The sequence below is a fragment of the Neopsephotus bourkii genome, unplaced genomic scaffold, assembly GCF_033783945.1.
Source record: "Neopsephotus bourkii isolate Nb327-2 ecotype Australia unplaced genomic scaffold, CSIRO-AGI_Nbou_v1 NB_756, whole genome shotgun sequence".
NCBI lineage: Eukaryota > Metazoa > Chordata > Aves > Psittaciformes > Psittacidae > Neopsephotus > Neopsephotus bourkii.
The window spans coordinates 485,990-508,681 of NW_026901254.1; the positions used below are offsets into that span (position 1 = coordinate 485,990).

General features: G+C 41.8%; 1 protein-coding gene across 1 annotated transcript in view; it reads right to left on the reverse strand.

Annotated features, from left to right (window-relative positions):
• Nucleotides 1-5,830, reverse strand: part of HCRTR2 (hypocretin receptor 2) — a 34,425-nt gene extending 28,595 nt beyond the window's left edge. Inside the window, exon 1 of the mRNA XM_061354938.1 lies at nucleotides 5,444-5,830. Coding sequence (XP_061210922.1) covers nucleotides 5,444-5,672 — 229 coding nt within the window. The 5' untranslated portion in view covers nucleotides 5,673-5,830. The remainder of the gene's footprint in view (nucleotides 1-5,443) is intronic.
• Between the last annotated feature and the right edge of the window lie 16,862 nt (nucleotides 5,831-22,692).

Consider the following 22,692-nt stretch of genomic DNA (forward strand, 5'->3'; position numbering starts at 1 on the left):
CATTCTTTTTTTATCCAACTGTAAGAGCAGCCTCCAGGCAGATGCAACAGTCCTTTCTTTTAGAAGAACTCAAATGAGAGTCAACAGAATTTGTATTAACATTCAAGGCATCAAGCATCTCTTGCAGCTCACCTTCCTTCAGTCTTGGGCATTGCCCTTTTTCAGAGTTGGGTTCAATAGGTCTGCACTATCCACACTAGGCAGAATTGCCTTTTGACACAGAATGGCAAAAGAAAGTAGAACTGTCTCCCCTCTGGACTGTCTGGTCACAAAGCATACAAAGGGGACATAGTTACACATCTGGATATCGATTCGGAGAAAACTCCAGGAACAAACTCGCCAACAAAGTTTCGAGTTGACAAGCAGGTATTCTTTACTGCAGCACCGGGGGACAGGGCGCATAGCTCCTCCTACCGTGTATCACCGTACTGCTATACAGGCCATCCTTATATAGTCACTGGGCATACATACATATTCATGAGGCTACACATGAATTACATCATTTTCCAGAAAGTTCACATACAAAATTTGCATACAAATACAAAAATTGCGTAGAGAAATGTGATAGTGGTCTTTGAGGGTCATTTACTTCTCCCAACAATCTTCATAACTTCTGGCCTTGAAGCATCAGCTTAATTAACACTACAGACATAGCAATCATCCTGTCCTTCTACTTATCAGTTAGTTTAACTGTGCTCATGCTGGACATCTGCTAGTCCCAGATACTCCCCATCCCCAGGTCCTGTTTTTCTATTCTACTTTTCTTACACTTTTTTTTACTAAGGTCCTAAGGACCTAAAACTATGTCAGCTACCTTCAAGCACCACAGTTATTTTCCATTACAAAGACATCAAACTTAAGGTTACTTAGAGCTCATTACATTTTGCGCTTTTGTGCCTCCTTGTCTCAATATAAGAATCTAGAAAGAAAAGGGCATAATTTCAAATCAGCTTCATCTTTTAGCACTTTACTACATATCAGAAGGATGTGCATAACTCTCGATAGTGTTCCCCATATTATGCAAACACCAATGTACTTTAGTTGATTCTCACAATCTTACATAAATTGAGCTCATACAGTCTGTATCTTGGGTCGATAAAATGTATAAATATTGTATCATTTCCTATGTGTGTCACTTCTTATCTTTTTAAAAACGAGAAATCCATTCTAGCTATTATTCATCCGAAAGTTAAAGTGACTGTCATGCTCATATTACAAAAGGAAAGCCCTTTCAGTGCCAGACTCCCAAAGTAATCTGGATAAAATTAAATGTAATAATTTAAAATGTGATTAAATGAACTATGCCTCATCTACAGTAATCAAATAGGATTCATGAACATCATGGCACCATTTAAAAGAATACATGACTCATCCAATTCTACCAACACATGCATGTATGCCTAGACCTTAGTATTCACTTTAAAATAACAACAGCATTTGAGATAGTTGCCTATTGATAAGCATTGACTATGACTCTGGTGTTAGAACTCTACACAAAACTTTTCTTCTCCAGTCCTAAGAAAGTAAGTAAAAATCAAATGAATGCTGTTGAGCTCTATGAGTCAGACTATGAACTCTGAGGAAAGAGCCACAGTTACGTTCTGTACAGATCTCAGCCCAACCAGCAGTTACTGTAAACCAAATAATAAATAATAGAGCTATCCAGAGAAGAGTATTTCTCTGTCAATTAAATTTGGTTTCATTCTGAGTTGGAAAGATAAACAAGTACCATCAAATCGTGCAAGTAAAGAACATTTCTGAAATCTCTCACTGGTGTCCTACATGGTCTTTTAGCCTTGGAAGCCAACAGTGCTGAGGACTTTCAAGCTGGGTGCTGGCAGGTTGTGTGCACTAAGGATCTCAGCTTCTGTCAGCTCTGGGGAGGGCTGCCCTCAGTCTTTTAAATCAAGTGATCTCTGCTGTACATTTTGATTTTGATGAATGCATGTTCCTGGAGGGAAACCATCTCATTAGAAAAGTTTTGACCTATGCAAATGAGTAACTTAAATGATGACCATTTCAATTCTTTACCTCTATAAATGGAGCTAAACTTATGGAGTTGTACAGTACTAATTAATCCCTTGTGGTCTTATTCCAGTTATTAAGTGTTGCCACTGGTTAGTGTGGAATGATGATGTCAGTAACTAGAGACCTCCATACAACCTTCTGTAGTAATCTAGTTTTTTTTTATTTTTAAGTGATGTTTTTAATGCAATGTTTTCAAATAAAGAAGAAACGGGTGTTTACTCTACAGTCAACATACATTCTCCATTAACCAAGTCCGACATTTTGCACTAGCTGTACAAAAAAGTTGCAAGAGTTTCATTGCTGTGCAGTGGTAAAAATGCTTTTGGTCTTGTTTGCAAAACAGAAAGTTCTTACACTCAATGCCTATGCTTCTTCTAGTGATAGTGACTGAGTGAGGGGGAAAGCAGAACAAAGCATACTGGTCTTATCATCTGCTTTTCAGATTCCCTGAATGTTCATGTAAATATGTCCTCAAACCATCTTAAAACCTGTTTCTTTTCAGTGGCTTGCACAGAAATCTCTGGTGAGCAGCCAACATGGGCACGCAGGAGAATCATTGACAAGAAGCACTCAGATGCAATAATGGGACTTGCATTCAAATGCAGAGGCTTGCTAACAGTTTCCATTTTAGCTGGTTTGTGCTGCAGTGTATACAGTGTGTCGATTCTCCTAATTAAACTGAAAGCTAAATAGCAATGCAGACCTTGTTACATGGTACTATAAGAATTCCTGCTGTGCAGCTCACTCAAGAGCCCAGTAGATATCAATCAAAGTTCAAGTTTCTGATCCTACCCTTGTCTATTAATTAACTGTCTGAATGCTTCCATCTAGTTTATTACTAATATCTGAGGGATGTGCTGTGTCTTCCACTTGCACAGATGTTATTGCTGGGACACGAGTCTCTTAATCTCATGTGGATAAACAAATCAAAGTAAGAGGCAGAAACGTAATTTTTCAGTGCAACATAGGAAAGGGTCTTTCCTGGATGCTTAAGTGCCATTTGAATAGGCATTGAACAAAATAGACACACGCCACACATGTCCAGCAGCACTGGTCAAACATAAGCAGAGGAACACAATGCATCAGTAAGGCTAATATCATTAGCACTATTAAGGATCATACCATAAGCACTATTAGCCACTAAAATTCACTCTAGAATCACTTCTGCTCTGTTTCAACAAGGTCCATAACTAAGTCCCAGATTAACCTCGAATATGAATTTTTCAAGCAGGAGAAATTTGCCTCTCAAGAGACTATAACATGTATTGTCCTATATCAGATTTTCATTAATAGTCAAAGTTTCACAAAAATGCCTTTGGAAAAAGCATTAGACCACATCCATTTCTCTCAAAATCACATGAGCCTGCAATTAGTGCAGTAAGAGCTTTCTTGCATAAAGATGAGACAGGGTTCAACGAGCACCTGCACCTGCAGACCCCACAAACAACTTGCTGGTAAACAGAAGCAGTTTGGGTGGGTGAGGTCTGTGTAATACACAAAGGCAGTTTAAAGAGCAAACAGCTCCAGCAAAGCAGTCCAGCAAAAGCAGAGGTGGGTGGACAGCCAAATGTCAGTTTCCATAACAAGCAAAAAGACAGCACACATAAATGAAAGGAGGAATGGCTTCACATCAGCGCAGTTATTATCCCTGTTTGCAAGAACACAGAGAGGAAAGCTTCTCTCCTTGTGGCTTCAGAGTGAGGGTTAAGGGGGAGAAGTGTATACAGAGTGAGAGCTCCTACAGCTTAAGATTTGACCTTGAATCTTCAACGGCAGGAGGGCAGCTTGTTTATAGAATGGCGGAGCTGGGGCCAAACAGGTAAACACAGGTAGTTCTCCTAAGCCCCTTTGCCGAAGAGCAGAACGAAGGGCACTTTTCTCCCTAGTTTAAAGCACAGACTCTTTGCGAGGGCTATTAACTTTACATTGTCTGTCAAGCTGGCTCCTGAGCAATTGACCGAGCAAACATGCTCAAGGTTCTGAACAGCTATAATGTAACCTCTTTGGCTGAAAACTCAGTTTTGGCCAACGTGCATACTGGAGGTTTACAAGCAGTCAGTGCAACATTCCAGGAAAATAAACAAATAGCATCATCAGTCCGTTGGAAGAACAACCAGCCTGGCAAAATGTTGCCTATGGCTGCAGTCTTATGTGCGTCTTGCTCGGGAAGCCGAGAGCTGGCAGATGACAGCCCTGGCACGCATGAATCCTTCTGAAAAACATGAATGGAAGACCCGTATGGCGGGGTGGGCGCGGCAGTGCGCCACTTCGTTCATGGCAATGGCACTGATGGAAATGAACATGCAAATAGCCGTGACTCCCGCTACGTGCGTTCTCACGGCGTAAAAGGCTCCAGGCGGCCTCACCGCACTTCTGCTCATTCATAAAGGCGGAACTGATAAAGAACAAACGCCTTCCCCAGCAAACCGCAGGGGCACGGCTGCAGAAAGGAGCGCCGGTTGGTGCGGGCACGGGGCAGCACAGGCGGACACTGTGCACACGCACGTCCTCCCTACGCCGCCAGTGCCGGGAGGGAAGAGGCAGGGGCCGACACAAGCGCCTTTCCCGACGGGCCGGCCACAAAATCCCGGCGTGCGCCGGCCCGCCCGCCCGCAGTCACGCTTCGCTCGGAAAGGAGCACACCGCCCTCCGCTGCGCCTGTGCCTGCTCCCGCTTCCCACCGGCGCTGCCCTGGCCTCTCCGCCACACTCTGCCGCCGCGCACCCCCCTCCCCTCGCCTCCTTCCCGGATGAATGGGAGCTCGGAGGGGGCGGGCTCCCGGCGCCGCCTCGCTCTCTTCTTTCAATGAGAGCCCGGCAGGGCACCGCCCCGTTCCCCCCATCGCTATCCCCGCTCCGCGCCTTCAGCCCGCCTGGTGCTGAGGGGAGCAACCGCTGGTTCCCCGCACGGGGCGGGCACTGTCCCGCTCCCGTTGCCCCTTGCCGCGGCCCCGATCTCTGTCCTTTAGAAAAAAAACCGCGTTCGCCCTTCTCCGCCGAGCTGGCAGGGGCTGTGAGGAAGCAGCAGCTGAGAGGCGGAGCCGCCGGCCGGGACGGGCAGCCCGGGGGGAGTGAGGGGTGTTCAGCACCCCGGCCCGGCGGACAGGGGCGGGAGCCGGCCGGCAGCCCCAGGCTTCCCCCACCGCGTCTCTCCAGCAGGCTTCGCCGGCCGCTCTCTGCCGCCCCCACTCCCGAAGCGAGCGGCTGCCTCCGCAGCCCCTCGCAAGCGCAGGGGGAAGCGGTTTTCACGGCGTCCCGACTCAAAGGCCCCTTCCGTGCAGCCTTAACTTTCCCCCGCGGCTGGAGGCACTCGCGTTTCCAGGGGAGAAAGGGAAACCCACTCCCTGTTTCCTGCAAAACCGTGCAAACCGCACGTCGGCAACGGAGAACGGGAAGTTTGGGGGAGCGCGACTCACCCAGGACATTCCCGACGAGTGCCACGATGAAGACGACGATGTAGCCGGCTATCAGTGCCCATTCGTACTCCTTGGGATGCAAATACTCCTTCCAGAGGTACCTCAGGAACTCCTCATCGTCGTAGTCGGAGGAAGGGGTTAAAAGAGCCTCCCGCGTCTCGTTTAGCTCCGATCTGGTGGTCCAATTCCTACACGGAGGAGAACCATCCTCAGGCTGAATCCCGGACATACCTGATGGTTGGTCCGGTGGCTGGGAAGAAAACCCAAACCACAACAAACCAAACAACAGATGCTCTCAGAGCATCCGAGCTTTCTCCCGCCAGTCCATCGAGACTTGTGGTTGCCAGTGCGAAAAGCGGGGTGTGGGGAGAAAAATGACGCGGGAACTTACGGGAGCCAATGCGGGAACAGACTGGGAATCCGCGTCGTCCCCAACCATTCCTGACCAGCTTTTTTGCCGGTCGGGTAGGGGGAGCAGCCTCCGCGTGCACGGAGGCTGCTCCCCCTACCTGACCGGGGAAAAGTCTGACCAGGGTGGGTTGCATGCTTAGGGCGCCAAACTGCACCTGCCTCCGATGGAAAAGTCACGTCCGTTTTGAACAACTCTGATTTTCGTTCCTCAAAACATGCTCATGCTCCCCCCATCCCACATTTCTGCACACAAGCCCCCTACCCATCCCTGCTTCTCTCCCCTCGACCCCACTTCCCGCTCATCCACCTCTATTTCGACACTGGTTCCTCTTGGTTTCCCACCTTCTCTTGCAGAGGCACTTTAGACCTTTTTGCTTTAAATACGCTATATATTGAAGTATAGATTTTTAGATCAAAGACAGGGAAAGGCTGATGTGGAAGGAAGTACAGAGTGAAAGCCATTAAAAACCCGTGGCTAATAGGGCTGTCTCCTTTCTATGCGCCTTTGGAAGTTGAACTGGGCATAGGGCTAAACCAGAGGAATTAACCCCTGTGGGGAAATCTCTAAGGGCGCTGAACAGGCAAGCATGGGTTTCACTGGATTTGAAGATAGTGAGAGCCCACTGTAGGCTTGAGCCTAGCATGCAGACTCCCTGCTCCGAGGTTGTTTCAAATGCTCGACGTGGGGTCTCAACACAAACAACTGCCCTGTAGCTATTCTGAATTAAGCTGAGCTGGCAGAAAACAATTCAAGAGATCAGAAGTGCTAGTTAAACAGAGTAATAGTTTTCCTGGTTTGTGATCATTTCTTCTGAAGTTATTTTCATACTTTGCCCAGTGTACAGTTCCTGAAAGAGAAGGGATAGGTTTGGACCTGTCCCTCCTCGACTGAAACACCCCCCTCCTCAACTCACCCCCTTCCGATTCAGGTAAACTGTTCACTTCCTAGCTGAATAATTTAATGAGCCTGGTATAAGCACCACTTCCATTGTGAAATGGCACATCTCACTCAGTTAAGCATTTCAGTGCAGGGTCTGCAATTCTGTAGGAATGGAGGAACTATTATGGTGGGATTCTGCTTCCAACACATAAGCATGATGGAAAGGCAGATACTCATTAACCCTGTAGTGCTTAGCTTAGTACTTTATGTTCCTGAATTGCTCTTTACCAGTGTGCAGACTTCTCTACTGCCTTCAAAGTCCAATACAGCATACCTACACCATGTTTACCTGCACCTACTTCTACAGAGCTGCTCCCTCTGTTTTAGTTCCCTGTAAAATAAATAAATAAATAATAAAAAAAAAAAAAAAAAAAAAAAAAAACCAAAACACCCCAAACACCTTTCGTATTCCACAAAAGAGCCAAGTGGACTTTTAAGGCTAAATACATTAAAAAGTGAGATATACTTGGATTTACTGGTAGGATCTGCACCTATCTTACATAAACTAGAAAGTCAGACTTTGTAAGCATCATAAATAAAGATTACACACTCTGCAACTAGTGAGAATATCTAAGATTATATTAGTTGAGGTGTGAGTTTTGAGAAGTGATGTAAACTCTCCTGAGAATGCGGGAATTGTACCAGCCTACTTGGTACACGGAAAGAGACATATCTAAACAGCTTGTCACGGTCTTTGCTAGTGATGAAAAGACTTAGAGCATAACTATTTTGTGATCAGTAACAGACAACAGCAGTCATGCTTCAGCTTCATTCATATGTTAAAATGGCGGTCCATAATTCCAGTATTTGCTTTCAAGTTGCCATAAAGTCTGAAACACGTAATACATTTTTTGACAGAATGCTTTTTGTTTCCTCCCTCACTAATAGTAGGAAATTGAATTAAAAAGGTATAGACACTAAGAAACAACATGGTTTTATGAAAAATGCATCTTAGGGCTCATTATACTTTCAACAAGATTACAAGTTTGATTGATAAAGCCATATAAAATTGATTATGCAGATTGATAAGCTACATAAATTTAGTATTCCTAGAGTACTGCAAGACATTTGCTTTGATTGATACAGCACATTCAGATTGGAAGACAAGATAGCAAAAAATCAATATGGCACACATTATAAAGATTAAAAATGGGCTAACTAACAGATCTCAAAATGAGATGGAAGATGAAGAATCAGCACTGAATCTGTTTCTGTGCATTTCTACTGTCAGTTCTTGGTTCTGTTACACTCATCTTTCAATGACCTTGAAGAAGCTGGCACGTGATTCAAAGATCAGGGGTAATCAGCTAAACACATACACTCTTGTCATGAATCTGTAGCCAGAAAGCTTCATGTGATCCTTAAAGGTATAAATAAGTATAACTGTGACTACCGATTATTGTATATCGAAGTATGTGTGAAACTTGATTAGGCTAAAATATTCACCATGTACAAAACTCTGCTTACTGAGGAGATACTTTTCAAAATCGAGTCATTCTAGCCGTGCATTTTTAAACCAAGATCAAATGCCATTCTAAAAGATAAGTGCTAACTGAAAAGAGAATTAATTCAGAAATGTTGCATGATCTGAAGTATGCAAGAGGTTAGACTACATAGTCCCCTCTGGCTTTCTAACTTGCAAAAGTGAGTTAGCAAAATATATTCATGTGATGAATTTTACTGCTGATTTATCTTTTAATTATGCTATTTGCATCAAGACTAGTGTCACAGTTTAAATGTGTTCCTTTCATATGCAAGTGAACAGCAAATGCTCAAAGTATGTAATTCTTATTTTGTTAGCTGACTTTTTTTTTCAGTTCAAAACCTGTTTAATGTGATTTTACAGACATCTACAATCAAAGAGTATACTGGCTACCCAGCACTTAGAAGAAGCATAAATTCAAGGTTATATCTATTAACCATCTTATCTCAGGAGAATACTGTCTGGTAGTTTCTTCAGCTAAAAGTTTCACATATATTGATATTCTAATCTATAACTTTCACCACTAATCCAAAAATACTGAAATGAAATTACCAACACTAGAAGATGTGCCTTGTGGCTTTCAGTGCCACTTATTATATGATATTAGACTGTGTGAATATAAATCAAGCACAATTTTATGCTTTATTGCATCTGATATCTCACAGGAACTGACATTCATAGAGAACGAACCAGCCCTCTTCAGCATCCAAGTTTATCACTTTGTCAAACACATTATCTCCCTCAATAATAATTCTAGTGCAGACTTACCTTTTTTATTAATCACACAAATAGGCAGAATTTTTCATATCTTAGTCTCCAGCCTTTTCATTTTAAAATCTTTGATTCAGAGGATTAGTTCCATACTAGTCTAATAGCATATTAAATTAGGAGCTTTTTGTCAAAGGAGAACAAATTTTAAACTCTTTGCAGACTTGGGCTAAGAGGCAGCTGAGCTGGAGGGTTAAGACTCTGCTCAACATTTTAACAGGTGCTTTCATTCTTGGGAAGCAAACCACGTAACCACAGCTGCTGAAAAGAAATAGCCTCCTATATTGGCAGTAGAGATGGATTGTGTGAATATGTCCTTCCTTCCCATCTTCCTTTCATTGTTCTCATATAACAGTTTTTCTCTGTCCCCTTTCTCTCTCTTATGGAATATGCCACATGACAGTTCAATAGAAAACCCCCAGCACTACTATTTATTTATTTTAGCAATCCTGGTCCATCACGTTCTGGATTTTGACTGTGAAGCCCAGATGGTATCTTTTTCCCTGTAATGGCATTTTAATGTGGGAGTGCTGCTTCTCCAGCAGCAGCACTAAGTAGTTCCTGGGAAGCAGATAGGCTATCATCAACTAAATAGTGAAGAAGTGAAGATGGTAAATGAGCTAGTAGAGAGAAGCTGAGAGCAAGAGGGAAAGACTGATAGAAAAAAGCCAGGTTTGGAAATCTATACAGCCATAAAATTGAGTGGGGTAATAAAGATAGTAGCTACAAGGCAGTAAGGTGTAAAAGACAGAAAAGAAAAATGAATAGTGTATTTTTTTATAAAAAGAATAAATTAATCATCAAATCTTATAAATGAAAATAACAATGATCCATCACAAAATGCATTTGGAGAGCACATTTCCTTTAGGCCCCTTCTTGACTTGGCATTAATTTGGTAATAAATTACAGGTTGAAGAGGCAGAACTAGTTTTATCATGAGAGACATTATTCAAACCTGCTGTTGAATTTTTGGATCACTGGCAATATAAGAAGCACCCAGCAATCAACCTTGTTTAGCCAGCCTTAGGCATTTTTTCTCACTGTGTGCAGAAAACAGGATCCTGATCTGTAGGTTCCTGTTTGAACCTATGCAAGAGCTTGCTAAGGTCCATTAGCCAAATATAACAGGAATATCACCTATGCTGTATTGATTTACTAGCTCACTAATACCATTAAAATGAGGCAAAGCTAATAGAACTTTCTCTGTTTCTAGCAGTGATCAGATAAGAAAGATCAGAATTTTATTAGGTCAGGCCATCTTCATTATTAATATCCACCAATGCATAACATATTTGAAGTGAAGAAGTCTCATTCTAGTCTCACTCACACTACTGTAAATTAGAAATAACTTCATTCATACCAGTAGTTTTTCTGCTGCAGTACAAATTCAGATAATACACTGCGTAGTTGGGCAAATTTAGATGAACTGAAAGCAGTAAGAGAATCTGAGTCTTGGTGAAAATTATATTGTGCAACCTGCAATAGAATTGCCTGTCATCATTTCTGTATGTTACAGGTATAATTTCCAAGGCTGTAAAATTCATATTAAAAAAAACAACCCCAAATGGTACCCTGCTCCTCCATGCTTTTGCTGGACCATTTGTTTATTAGCAGCCAAGTACTAAAAGGAGTTCCGGAAAAAAAAAAAAAAAAAAGGTTTTTGATATGTGAAAATGAATGTGTTCCATCTGCAGTATTCACTCCTCCACCAGGTCTACAAACATTGAAAAGCAAATACATTTAACTATCAGGACACAGATCTAACCTCGATAGAACAAATTGCAATACACCTTTACCAAAGAGGTCTCTGAAGATGGTATGAAAGCTGAAAGGGGGATGTCTGTTAATACTTTTTTTTTTATAAATGATAATTTAAATCAGGAAAAAAGAAAAATATTTTCTTATCATGTTTATGTGAATACTGGAACTCATTGTAGAAGCCAAGGCAAATTTATTACAAGTCCATTAAGGCTGTTAAATGAAGCAGTTTGGATGCAACATTACACTCAAGAGCTCTGAAGCCAGATAAAATATGACTCCAAAATATAAACTGTATCTTAAAATTAATTTCTCTATCATCTGCTCCTGACCCATTTAGAAACAGCACAGGATCTTTGGTATGATCTGAGACATGATGCAATTAGAGTTCTGGAAGGAGCAAAGCAGAAGCAAGGAACAACCTCTATTCTGCAGAATACATTTTAAGTAGAGAAGATAGATCAAGAATAGGAAGAGAAACAGTGACAAAGATGGTTTTAAGAGGCACATCACTTCTGGTATTATGAAAGCTAAATGACACCAACCTGTATTACAGGCTATGACCTGTATTTTCTGTATTCAGGTTCACTGACCTACTGACATAAGATCAGACTAAAAGTACTATGCTGTCCTATTGTTTTCATCAGACTGGTTCTTTCTTTGTTCTTTACTCCCTCAGAAAAGCAGGTCATATTGCATGAGGTCAAAGATCCCTTTAATCAGTGACACATCTCTGATGGTGGCCAAGAAAAGATATGTAGAGGAGAACATAAGGGTAAGGCAGACTTGCAATGATACTTTCCGTCATTACAACTTCCCATCTTTGAGCAATTTGCAAGTTAGCAGCTTCCTGAGGCAAACCATTATGTCGCGTTAATAAACAGATCTTTATGGGTTTTTTTCTCAACAATTTTGCTTAATTGTTTTCTGAACCAATCTGAACATCTGGCTTCCACTGTAACTAGAAGCAATGATTTCCATTTTTTTTTACAGTGCTCCTGTTCTACCTTTAAAACTATTGCTGGATAATTTTATTTGGTTTGTTGCTCATATGTTCTAAAAACTAGAATATTTTCCCTTCCATTTTTTCCATACCACTTGTGATGCTCTTTTCATCAGTTAATTCCTTCTTGAAAGTATCTTAATTTCAGCAAGCATTTTATTTTTGTTACTCAACTGAGAGCATCAGCAGAAAGCTTTGTTACGTTTTACATTCACGTCCTTTCCTAAACCATCCATGAATACAGTGACTACACAAGTCTAATGCACATCTTTGAATCTAGTAATAAATTTTATTTTCATAAATAATTATTTTTTTGTATTGGTTGTTTGGTTTTTTGTTTGCCTTTTTTAATTCCCATGAACCTGTTATTAACCACAAGAGGACCTGCAAGATGATAATTTAGTTTCATGAAGAGTATTTCAAAGACCCTGAAAGTAGGAAATGCTGTGAAAGCACAAGTATACTTCCTAAAATTTAAGGTAAATGTAACAGATATGTGATGTGTACATTCCCTCTTCAAAACCCATGATGTTTATTTTCTATTATGCATATTTACATGCCTATACCTCAGTTACATCAAATTGCAAAGTATATAAAATCGACTTATGAGTCCAGTGTTTCAAAACACCCTACAGGCCCTATGAAAGTCTGGCTATACATTTGACACCTGTCACGTCCCATGGGTTATTTTCACCTGGAGGTTACATATTTTAGTTATTAGGTTAACAATTCAGTATTTGAATTCCTTTAGTATATGTTGTATCACCTGGGCTTGGAAAACTTTATGGACTTTTTCTCTAAATGGCAAATACTGGCATACTTTTTCCTATATAATTTGTACTTAGGAACTATGTGATGTGGGTAAGCTAGGTATACCCAGGCTTACATCCCTATTTTTAACCCTTTTCCTTCCTTTTTCCATAGCATCATGGTCATCTGTTGGCTGCTTAAGTTATCTGCAGGTTTTGCAAGCCCCCGAACTCTTCCTGTCCGAATTCTTTCTGTCTGAAAGAGTTAAATACTGTGCCAGACAGTGTCCAGTATAACATAGGCATAGCTTCCATATCCTACCAAGTATATTCCTGTCAACATCCTCATTTCAAACAACCATTCCAATTTATCTATCTTCTATTTCAGGTTTCAAACCTTTGCATAGAATCATTCATACATATGATCTTGTTTTGCTGGTTTTATTTGGTAACCTGTTTAAGTGAGACCCTATTCACTCAGCATTCAGTCCTTGCTGTCATTTGTTTGAATTTTGTTTAGTTTACCCTACATACTACATTTGAGTACAGTGTTCTGTAACTTCACTACCAGATGAATTGTATCAAATGCTGTACTTTTCAGCACATTTGCTTTCAGATCATCAGTTTAAACACTTCCCCTTAGCTATTTTTAAATTTCATCAGTCGCTTTCATTTTCTTTGGACAGACTACCTCCCTCATGTAACTTCCATTTTTCTTAAAGTTTCTCCTGTTCCTAAGTATCTGACTCTGCTCTTCTTTTTGTCACTTCTCAGACACATCAACACTCTGCACTCAATCTAGCCCAGTGTATGGTACTGAGAACATTTCTCAGTACATCTTTACTCAAAGATATAATCTGTTCTACTATTCTATAATGTGACCTCTTGAGATTTCCATTTTTATGTTGTCATAAGAAAACAAGAGAGAAGTATTTTGTCATGAGAATAGCTCACAAAGCATCAGTATAATTTGTATCTATTTCTTTGTCCACTCTTTGTTATTTTATTATTTTTTTTTTTTACGGTTTGGTTTCATATTCTGTTTATGCATTCCTATTTTCATATAGCATTTAAAGATTTTACCGCTACCTTGATAATTTATTCCATAACTACATTGTATTTTTTCTAGCTTAATACAATTGTTCAGTTAAGTAACAGGGAAGATTTTACTTTTCTCCTGTTTTTAATGAACTGCTGCATCAATATTTTTCTCAATCATTCAACAGAATTCTAATAAGAGCTTTTAAGTAGCTATACACTACTTTGCACTGCAATAAGCAGAACTTTGCAGTAATTTCTCTAAATGTTCTAAGGCTTCTTGTGGTAGAAAATCATGCTTTCTGCAACAGAAATTGAATATACCATGTAATGGCATAAAATTTTTGAAGAAAACAAAGAATTTCTTATGTGTTTTAATATGACTTCTCTTGGATTCTAATATTTCAGTCTATGGGGTGAACATGCATTGTTGTGTCAGCATAGACTGCACTGATTTGTTTTTTTTCTGCAGTTTGCTACTGTACCTATAGAATGGATATTTACTAAGAAGATAGTTAGAAGTCTGAAACCAGTGAGTGAAGAGCTTGATTGTTCAGGCTCTAAAATGATGTTGGGCCAAAAAAATAAATAAATAACACAAGTTTCCTGCAACAGAAGCACTAAAGCTAGAACTTTTAGTGGTCTTCTCCAGCTCCTCGAGTATTGAATATTCTATTCCATGTTCATCTCTGTCATTTGCATATTGCAATAAGTTTTACTTTGCCTGCCTGTGCATTAAAGAATATTGTCAGTACTGTTCATTATCCAATGTCCTATTAAACAGTGGTTGGCTCAGATATTTGCTCTATTAAACACTGTAAACCAATAATTCAACTTCCAAAAAGAGGAAAGGACAATAAAATAGCTCAAAAAATGTGAAAAATAAAAGTAAATATTAAAAAGCCTAGATACAGACCAACCTTGGACTTCAGAACTTGGGCTAGCCTGAATATCAGCGAATTAAACACATGTTTTTGTCTTTCAGTCCAAGTCACCTTGGGTTGTATGAGTCAAACCTAGCTTCAGTTGTCACGCCTGAGTATCAGTCCTTATGATCAACAGTCGACTTTCCCTTTTGTTATTTGACAGCTTTTGAGCCTCAGATTATTATATTTCTGTCTACTATTAAAATCTTCTTGTATCTATGACTTAAAATAAAGATGTATATGTACTTTGCAGGATGAGCCCGTTATCTGTGGAGGGGTGGAGGAAGAAGTAATTTAAAGTCAATCATCTCAGCTACTAATAAAGGCAGTTGTGAAAGGTTCAGACCTGTGACCAGGCATATGCAAATTTGCCCATCTATTCTGCAGGACCCCACTGGGGTTGGCAGGACACTGAACAGGCTCAGACGTGTTCATGCAGATGTGATTGTTGATTTGGACCAACAGACTAGAAACTCATCAGCACTTTCTTGTCTTTTCCTGTGTTTATAAGCAGGCTGCAAGCTGTCAGAGTCATATGTGTAAACAAGTATTGTGTAAACACATTTTTGGGTGTCAGCACTGAAAAGAAAACCACTTATTTTTCTGTGAAGCTGGAAGTGTAATGCAGTGCTTAATATGTGCTGTGTGATGAGTATGGACTTGGAGACTGTGTAGACCTACAACCTTAAAATTCTTTCAGGAATGTTTTTTTTGTGGGGGATGTCTGAGTCTATGTGCTTCTTCCACTGATCTGTAAAGATAAATAATTTATTTCATTGTTTACTATAATCAAACAAGACTTTCACTTTCTGATACTGCTAATTCTTCCAATTGGTTGCACATTTTTCATCTACTGTTATGGAAGTGCTTGCAAACAAGGCAACCTGGTCTCAGTTTCAGTTGGATCACAATTAGCCAAGATCTTCAACTAAAGATCTAAAGATCTCAGTAAAGCATGAGTAGAGATTGGAAAAGGGTTATTTGAAAAAGTATTTTTTACTTTTTTCATCCTAAGTAAGTTTTCTACCTCTCTAAATCCTTAAGCCTCCTCAGATATTCCTCACTGTATCTTCAGTGGCTTTTTTCTTCTGGATTTCACGGTATGCTAGAGATTGGAAGGGACCTCAAAAGATCATGTAGTCCAATCCCCTGCCGGAGCAGGAACACCTAGATAAGGTTACACAGGAACGTGTCCAGGCGGGTTTTGAATGTCTCCAGAGAAGGAGACTCCACAACCTCCCTGGGCAGCCTGTTCCAGTGTTCTGTCACCCTCACTGAGAAGAAATTTCTTCTCAAGTTTAAGGGGAACCTCTTGTGTTCCAGTTTGTACCCATTGCCCCTTGTCCTATCATTGTTTGCCACTGAGAAGAGCCTGGCTCCATCCTCGTGACACTCCCCCTTTATATATTTATATACACTAATAAGGTCACCCCTCAGTCTCCTCCAAACTATAGAGACCCAGCTCCCTCAGTCTTTCCTCATAAGGGAGATGCTCCACTCCCTTAATCATCTTAGTTCCCTTGCACTGGACTCTCTCCAGCAGGTCCCTGTCCTTCTTAAACTGAGGGGCCCAGAACTGGACACAATATTCCAAATGAGGTGTCACCAGGGCAGAGTAGAGGGGAAGGAGGACATCTCTCGACCTACTAACCACCCCCCTTCTAATACACCCCAGGATGCCATTGGCCTTCTTGGCCACAAGGTCACAGTGTTGGCTCATGGTCACCCTGTCGTCCACCAGGACCCCCAGGTCCCTCTCCCCTACACTGCTCTCTAACAGGTCGTTCCCCAATCTATACTGGAACCTGGGGTTGTTCCTGCCCAGATGCAGGACTCTACACTTTCCCTTGTTATATTTCATCAAGTTATTCCCTGCCCAGCTCTCCAGCCTGTCCAGGTCTCTCTGGATGGCAGCACAGCCTTCTGGCGTGTCGGCCACTCCTCCCAGCTTAGTGTCATCAGCAAACTTGCTGATAGTACACTCAATTCCCTCATCTAAATCATTGATGAATATATTAGATAATATTGGTCCCAGTACCGACCCTTGAGGCACTCCACTAGATACAGGCCTCCAACTAGACTCCGCCCCATAGACTACAACTCTCTGGCTTCTCTCCTTCAGCCAGTTCACAGTCCACCTAACTACCTGATCATCCAGACCACACTTCCTCAATTTAGCTGCAAGGATGCTGCGGGAGACTGTGTCAAACGCGTTGCTGAAGTCAAGGTAGACCACATCCACTGCACTGCCATCATCCATCCACCGTGTTATTTCCTCATAAAAGGCTACGAGATTGGTCAAGCATGACTTCCCCTTGGTGAAGCCACATTGACTGCCCCTCATAACCCTCTTATCCTTGATATGCTTTAAGATGGCGCCCGTTCATCAGTGGGCTTACATTGCTCTGGTGTTAGTTTTATCTGCCATGTATTTGAAAAAGCTCTTTCTGCTGTCCTTGACCCCTCTCACCAGATTTAATTCTAAGGAGGCCTTAGTCTTCCTAGCTGCCTTCCTACATCCTCTAGCAGCAGCCTTATATTCCTCCCAAGTGGCCAGACCCTCCTTCCATGACCTGTAAACTCTCCTCTTCCACTTGAGCATACCCAGCAATTCCCTATTTACCCATGCAGGTCTCCTGGCCCTCTTCCTTGACTTCCTACATGTCAGGAAGCTCTGATCTTGAGCTCGGAAAAAGCAATCCTTGAATGCCAACCAACTATCTTGGGCCCCTTTACCTTCAAGCAGCCTTGCCCATGGTATTTCCCCTAGCAATTGCTTGAAAAGGCCAAAGTTTGCCCTGCTGAAGTCCAGGGTTGCGATTCTACTTGCTATTCTACTGGTCCTACCACACAAGATCCTGAATTCCACCATCTCGTGGTCACTGCAACCAAGGCAGCCCTCAACCTTCACTGCTTCGACCAGACCCTCCTTGTTAGTGAGGATGAGATCCAGCAGCGCACCTCTCCTGGTTGGCTCATCCACCATTTGCATGAGGAAGTTATCATCCATACACTGGAGGAACCTCCTGGACTGCGGCTGGGGTGCTGAGTAGTCCTTCCAGCAAACATCAGGGAAGTTAAAATCCCCCACGACGACCACGGCCTGTGACTGTGAGGCCGCTCTCAGCTGCCTGTAGAAGGCCTCGTCAACTTCCTTACCCTGATCCGGTGGCCTGTAACACACACCCACAACAGTATCACCCCTGCCAGCCTGCCCCTTAATTCTCACCCAAGGACTCTCAACTCGCTCATCATATGTCCCTGGACAGAATTTGGCGCATTGTAGCTGCTCTTGCACATAAAGAGCAACCCCACCAGCCCGCCTGGCTGGCCTGTCTTCCCTGAAAAGGACATAGCCCTCCATGACTATATTCCAGTCATGTGAGCTGTCCCACCACGTCTTTGTAATTGCTACCAGGTCATAATCTCCTGATTTAACACAGGTTTCTAACTCCTCATGCTTATTTCCCATGCTGCGCGCATTGGTGTACAGACATTCCAGGGAGTGAGCCGAGCACACCGATTTCACCCTAGGATTACAGGAGGCCTCCCAGTCTTCATTAATTCTGGAGTGCTGCCCCACTGGGGCAAGCCCAGCTACAACCCCATCCCCCTTCAAATCTAGTTTAAAGCTCTCCAAATGATCCCTGATAATTCGTGCCCCAGCATCCTTTTGCCTCTGTGCGATAAACCTTTCCCACATGCCAATGTCCAGACTGGGCTCCAGGCAGACTACACACTTCCCTATGATGAGGGTCAACTCTGCATATCGGGCCCTCTGTTCCTTTCAGAATGGAATCACCTACTACAATGACCCCTTCTTTCTTTCTTATCAAAGGCAGTCTTGATGTGCGAAGTCGACCGCCTTTTCCTATGTGGCCTTGTAGGCGGGCCTTGCACCACATCCTCACCTACCTCTCCTTCAAGATCCAGGGCCTCAAACCTATTACGGAGGGACACCTGGGGAAGCAGGGCAGGAAGGGAGGAGGGCTGCCCACGACACTGAACTGGAACTTGCTTCCAACGCTCGTCGTCTTTTTGGTCCCCTACTTCCGCACAACAGCTACATGACAGGGGCTGTCTCGGGCCATCCCCCTCTGTCTGAGAGGGCAGGGGGTCCATCTCTTTTTGGGGGGTATCTCCCTGGAACCGTTCCAACTGGCACGCCAGGGAGTTACTCCACCAGTTGATCTCCCTTTCACACTCCCTTGATGGTCCTCAGCGTCTCAACCTCCTCCTTAAGTTTAGCCACCAAGCTAAGCAGATTTTCTACCTGCTCACACCTCACGCAGGTGCAATGCTGTCCTCCCTCCCCCGGCAGTAGCAGGCTTTGGCAGTCCCTGCATCCGGAGACCTGCACAGCCACGGTTTGGGCCGGGGTCTCTGTCTGAGTTGCTACAGTCCTCTTACTGCAAGCTCTCTTTCTGGAGACGACCATATTGGTCAGCAGTCTGGGGCACCAGCAACAGGGTCAGCAACACGACCTGCTTGTTCCTCCCTGCGCCTGGTGGGCAGCCACACGCTGCTGCCCTCTCAGAGGCTCTCTCAAGGCAAGGGGCAGGGGGGTGGTCGCTGTCACCATGGGAACGCCCCCTTGCACGTCAGCTGCTCTCTCGCAAGGGCTGCTGGGGCTTCAGGGATCGGGAGATGTCAGGAATCGTGATGCCTCTGCACTATCCCCTCTGATTTTCCTAATCTCTATTGAACCTCGCGGTTGCTGAAGCGTGCCGGCTGCGGGTCTAGCTGGGCTAGCTCGTATCAGCTGACTCAAGGTTTTAAAATCCATTTCTTGTGAAGCACAGCTGAGCTGTTAGCATTTTCACTGCTAGAAGGATTATATTTAATAAACTTCATGAGGATTCTATATGTTTATATGCATCATATATAGGCTGAGAAAGTTGGGGCTGTTCAGCCTCGAGAAGAGAAGGCTGCGTGGAGACCTCAGAGCAGCCTTTCGGCATCTGAAGGATGTTGGGGAGGGACTCTTCATTAGGGACTGCAGTGACAGGACAAGGGGTAATGGGTTAAAACTTAAACAGGGGAAGTTTAGATTCGTTATAATGAAGAAGTTCTTTATTGTAAGAGTGGTGAGGCACTGGAATGGGTTGCCCAGGGAAGCTGTGAATGCTCCATCCCTGGCGGTGTTCAAGGTTGGACAGTGCCTTGGGTGACATGGTTTAGTGTGAGGTGTCCCTGCCCATGGCAGGGGGGTTGGAACTAGATGATCTTAAGGTCCTTTCCAACCCTAACTGTTCTATGATTCTATGATTCTATCATAGCAAATTGCTTGCAACCACTTACTGAAAACTGTCATCAATTAAACTCAGCATCTAGTTACTAATCTGCAAATTAAATGCACAGGACTTCCTTACTATGAATGTCTCTAAAAGCATAAATTTAAGGTGCTTTAACTGAAGGAGGTGAAGGATGGCAAGTTGAGGCCCTAAATTTGTGAGTTGCATAATTTTTTTCCCTGGTGCAGTGACTGAAGTCCAGACTAAGCTCACTAAGTTCAAACTGAATGTCAGAACTTGAAAAATCTGTCCCTTCCTTTAACTGTTTTGTCTCCTTTCTGTAAATTTGCTTCCTCATTCATTTTGTGCAAAATTAACCACAGTTTGTTTTGGCTTTAGAATATCTACATACATCTACAAACATGTAAATATAGTTGCTTTGTAACCTATGTAAAGATATATGCATTTTGTTATAAGGTTTATAAATCACTTCTTATTTTCCATTCTCCTTGCCAGAGAATAAGAATGAGCAGGACCATGAGATGGAGAATCTATGCTGAATAAAGAGCAGTTATAACAGAACCCTAAATTATTAGTTACACTATTGTAAAAGTTCATTGAAGGTCTCTAATTAATATTTATGTGGAGGGAGAAAGGGCAGATTGGAAAATTATACAAGAATACGGTATCATGAAATAGATCAGTGGTGTTGTCTCATCAAGTTGGAAGTGCTAATCAATCTATCATTCAAAGAGCATAATGCAGGTTTTGAAGATCATTGTAAAGGGGTGGTGAGAATGATAAGGACAATGAGAATGCCTTTGAAAAGAAGTAGAAAAATTAGGATGTTTTACCACAGGAAACAAATCACAAAGGATGCAGTAAAAGTGTGCCAGAAAATGAACCTCAAGAGGAAATCAAATTGCCTATTTCTGTTCCTTCCAACTCATGGCAAAGAAGGAATCACCAAATGAAATTAGTAGTAGGAAATACAGAATGGATCCAACAGCTTTTCCTTCAACAAGGTAAAAATAGACTGTAGAACTCATTAAGGAAAAAAATCATCTGCCTTTTAGAAGGTCTTGTAATTCATACAGATAACAAGAGTATCCAGGCTTGTTGCTGTTCATTATAACAAAAGGTTTGTCTGAGCTTTCCTTTGTTGGACATTAGATGAGATTCCTGAAGTTTGCCATGGAAAATTACACTACTTGGTATCCTTTGCTCATAGGTTAATACTCTATGAAATCTGCTCAAAATGCAATAAGCAGCACCTTAAAGGCAGCTAAATTCTTTTTTCTCCGCAAATCAGTTTACTGTAAGTAAACAAACTGTCCCCAGAAAAATTATACACCTACTGTTGTGACAAAATAGCAGCAAAGACAGATGATTATAGTTCAACTAAATGTTTTCCAAGTCACATTACCTGTTGCAAATTTTAAAAGAAAAAAAAAAAAAAAGAAAATATATTCCTTCTTGTATAAAATGTAACCTCTGTGGATAAATAAGAAAATGGGTTTCACTTTCTATTGAAACATCAGTGCAAAAGTTGCATAAATGTACACCTAAGAACATAGACATTCCAATGCAAATTAATACCCCCAACATTTTGCCTGTGTGGTATATGCCAGCAAGATAATCTCACAGAATTCCAGTAACACAAGCACTCTTACAGTCTGGGATTTTACTCAGCTCTCCTTCTACAGAGAATATGAGTGGCTAGCATAAGTAACCTGGAAACTGTCCCAAATTACTCCTTGGTAATTCAACACATTTTCACAGGAACAGGTTTCCTATCCCAGATCCATTAGCAGAGTTTAATATTGTAGGGTAAGAGCACACTGGACAGTAAGCAGTGCTCCAGAGAAGACTGACACTGCCTCTGGTGCATCACTCCATCTCCTAGGAAACAAGTATTTAATTCATTATCAAAAACTATTCCCTCACTTTACTAGAGAGAGGTTAGAACATATTTTTCCACTGCTGGGAGGAATACACTTGAGAGGGAATACACTTTACCAGGCAACTGAAAGCCTCATTTTGCTATTAATATCACGGTAAGTAGCAATTTAGGACAGTGTTGACAATACTCTGGATGGTGTCATACTGTATTGATGTGGTGCATTATAACAGTGTACTGTGTTATCTTGTGACTTGTTCTTTCAGCCTGTAGTGCAAGGTGAGCATTTCTTACATAAAATGTTCGTTGATCATTTATTTTCATCAAATACTGCCATACTCCGTGCCCAAAGAAACATAGCTGTTTTGCTGTTCTATAAGTTGTAGAACTTTCTGTTATTCTATAATAAATTATTATTCTATGATTCTTCTAGTGACCAGTTTTTTAATTTAAATTTTGGATTTGTTCTATGAATAATGTTTTGCTGGACATTCGTTCAAAGGATTTTTTTGAGGGGGAAAAGAATTAAAAGAAATAAATTATTCACATTTCAGCAACAATACCAAACATGAGTGCTGAGGAAGTTCAAGTTTGTAACAGAATTTCTGTTATTTTTGGAAAGTTACAAGTATCTCTGCTCACTTCTCTTTGTATTTTTATTGTAAGGTAACCATTTATTAAGCACTAGCAGAATAAATATGTAAAGAAATTAAATATGAGTTATTAAAGATTAACAAAGTACTCAAAACTGGAGTACTCAAATAAAATAATTTTATTTCTAGAACAAATTGCTGTCTGAACCGACTTCTGGAAAATATGTCACACATTTAGGGATGTACCACAGAGCAATAGGTATCACCCTTTCAGATGTTCACCTCTGGTCCTTGTGTTCTGCTAAATAGCATTTGACCAGTTCTGCTCCTTAAAATGGAGGTTGACTTCCTATGAGCAAAGCCTTTAAAACCTGCTTGTCTACTTACTTGCCCCCAGAGCATCTGTCTGTATGCTTAACTGAAAACTGAAGTAATGAATACATCTT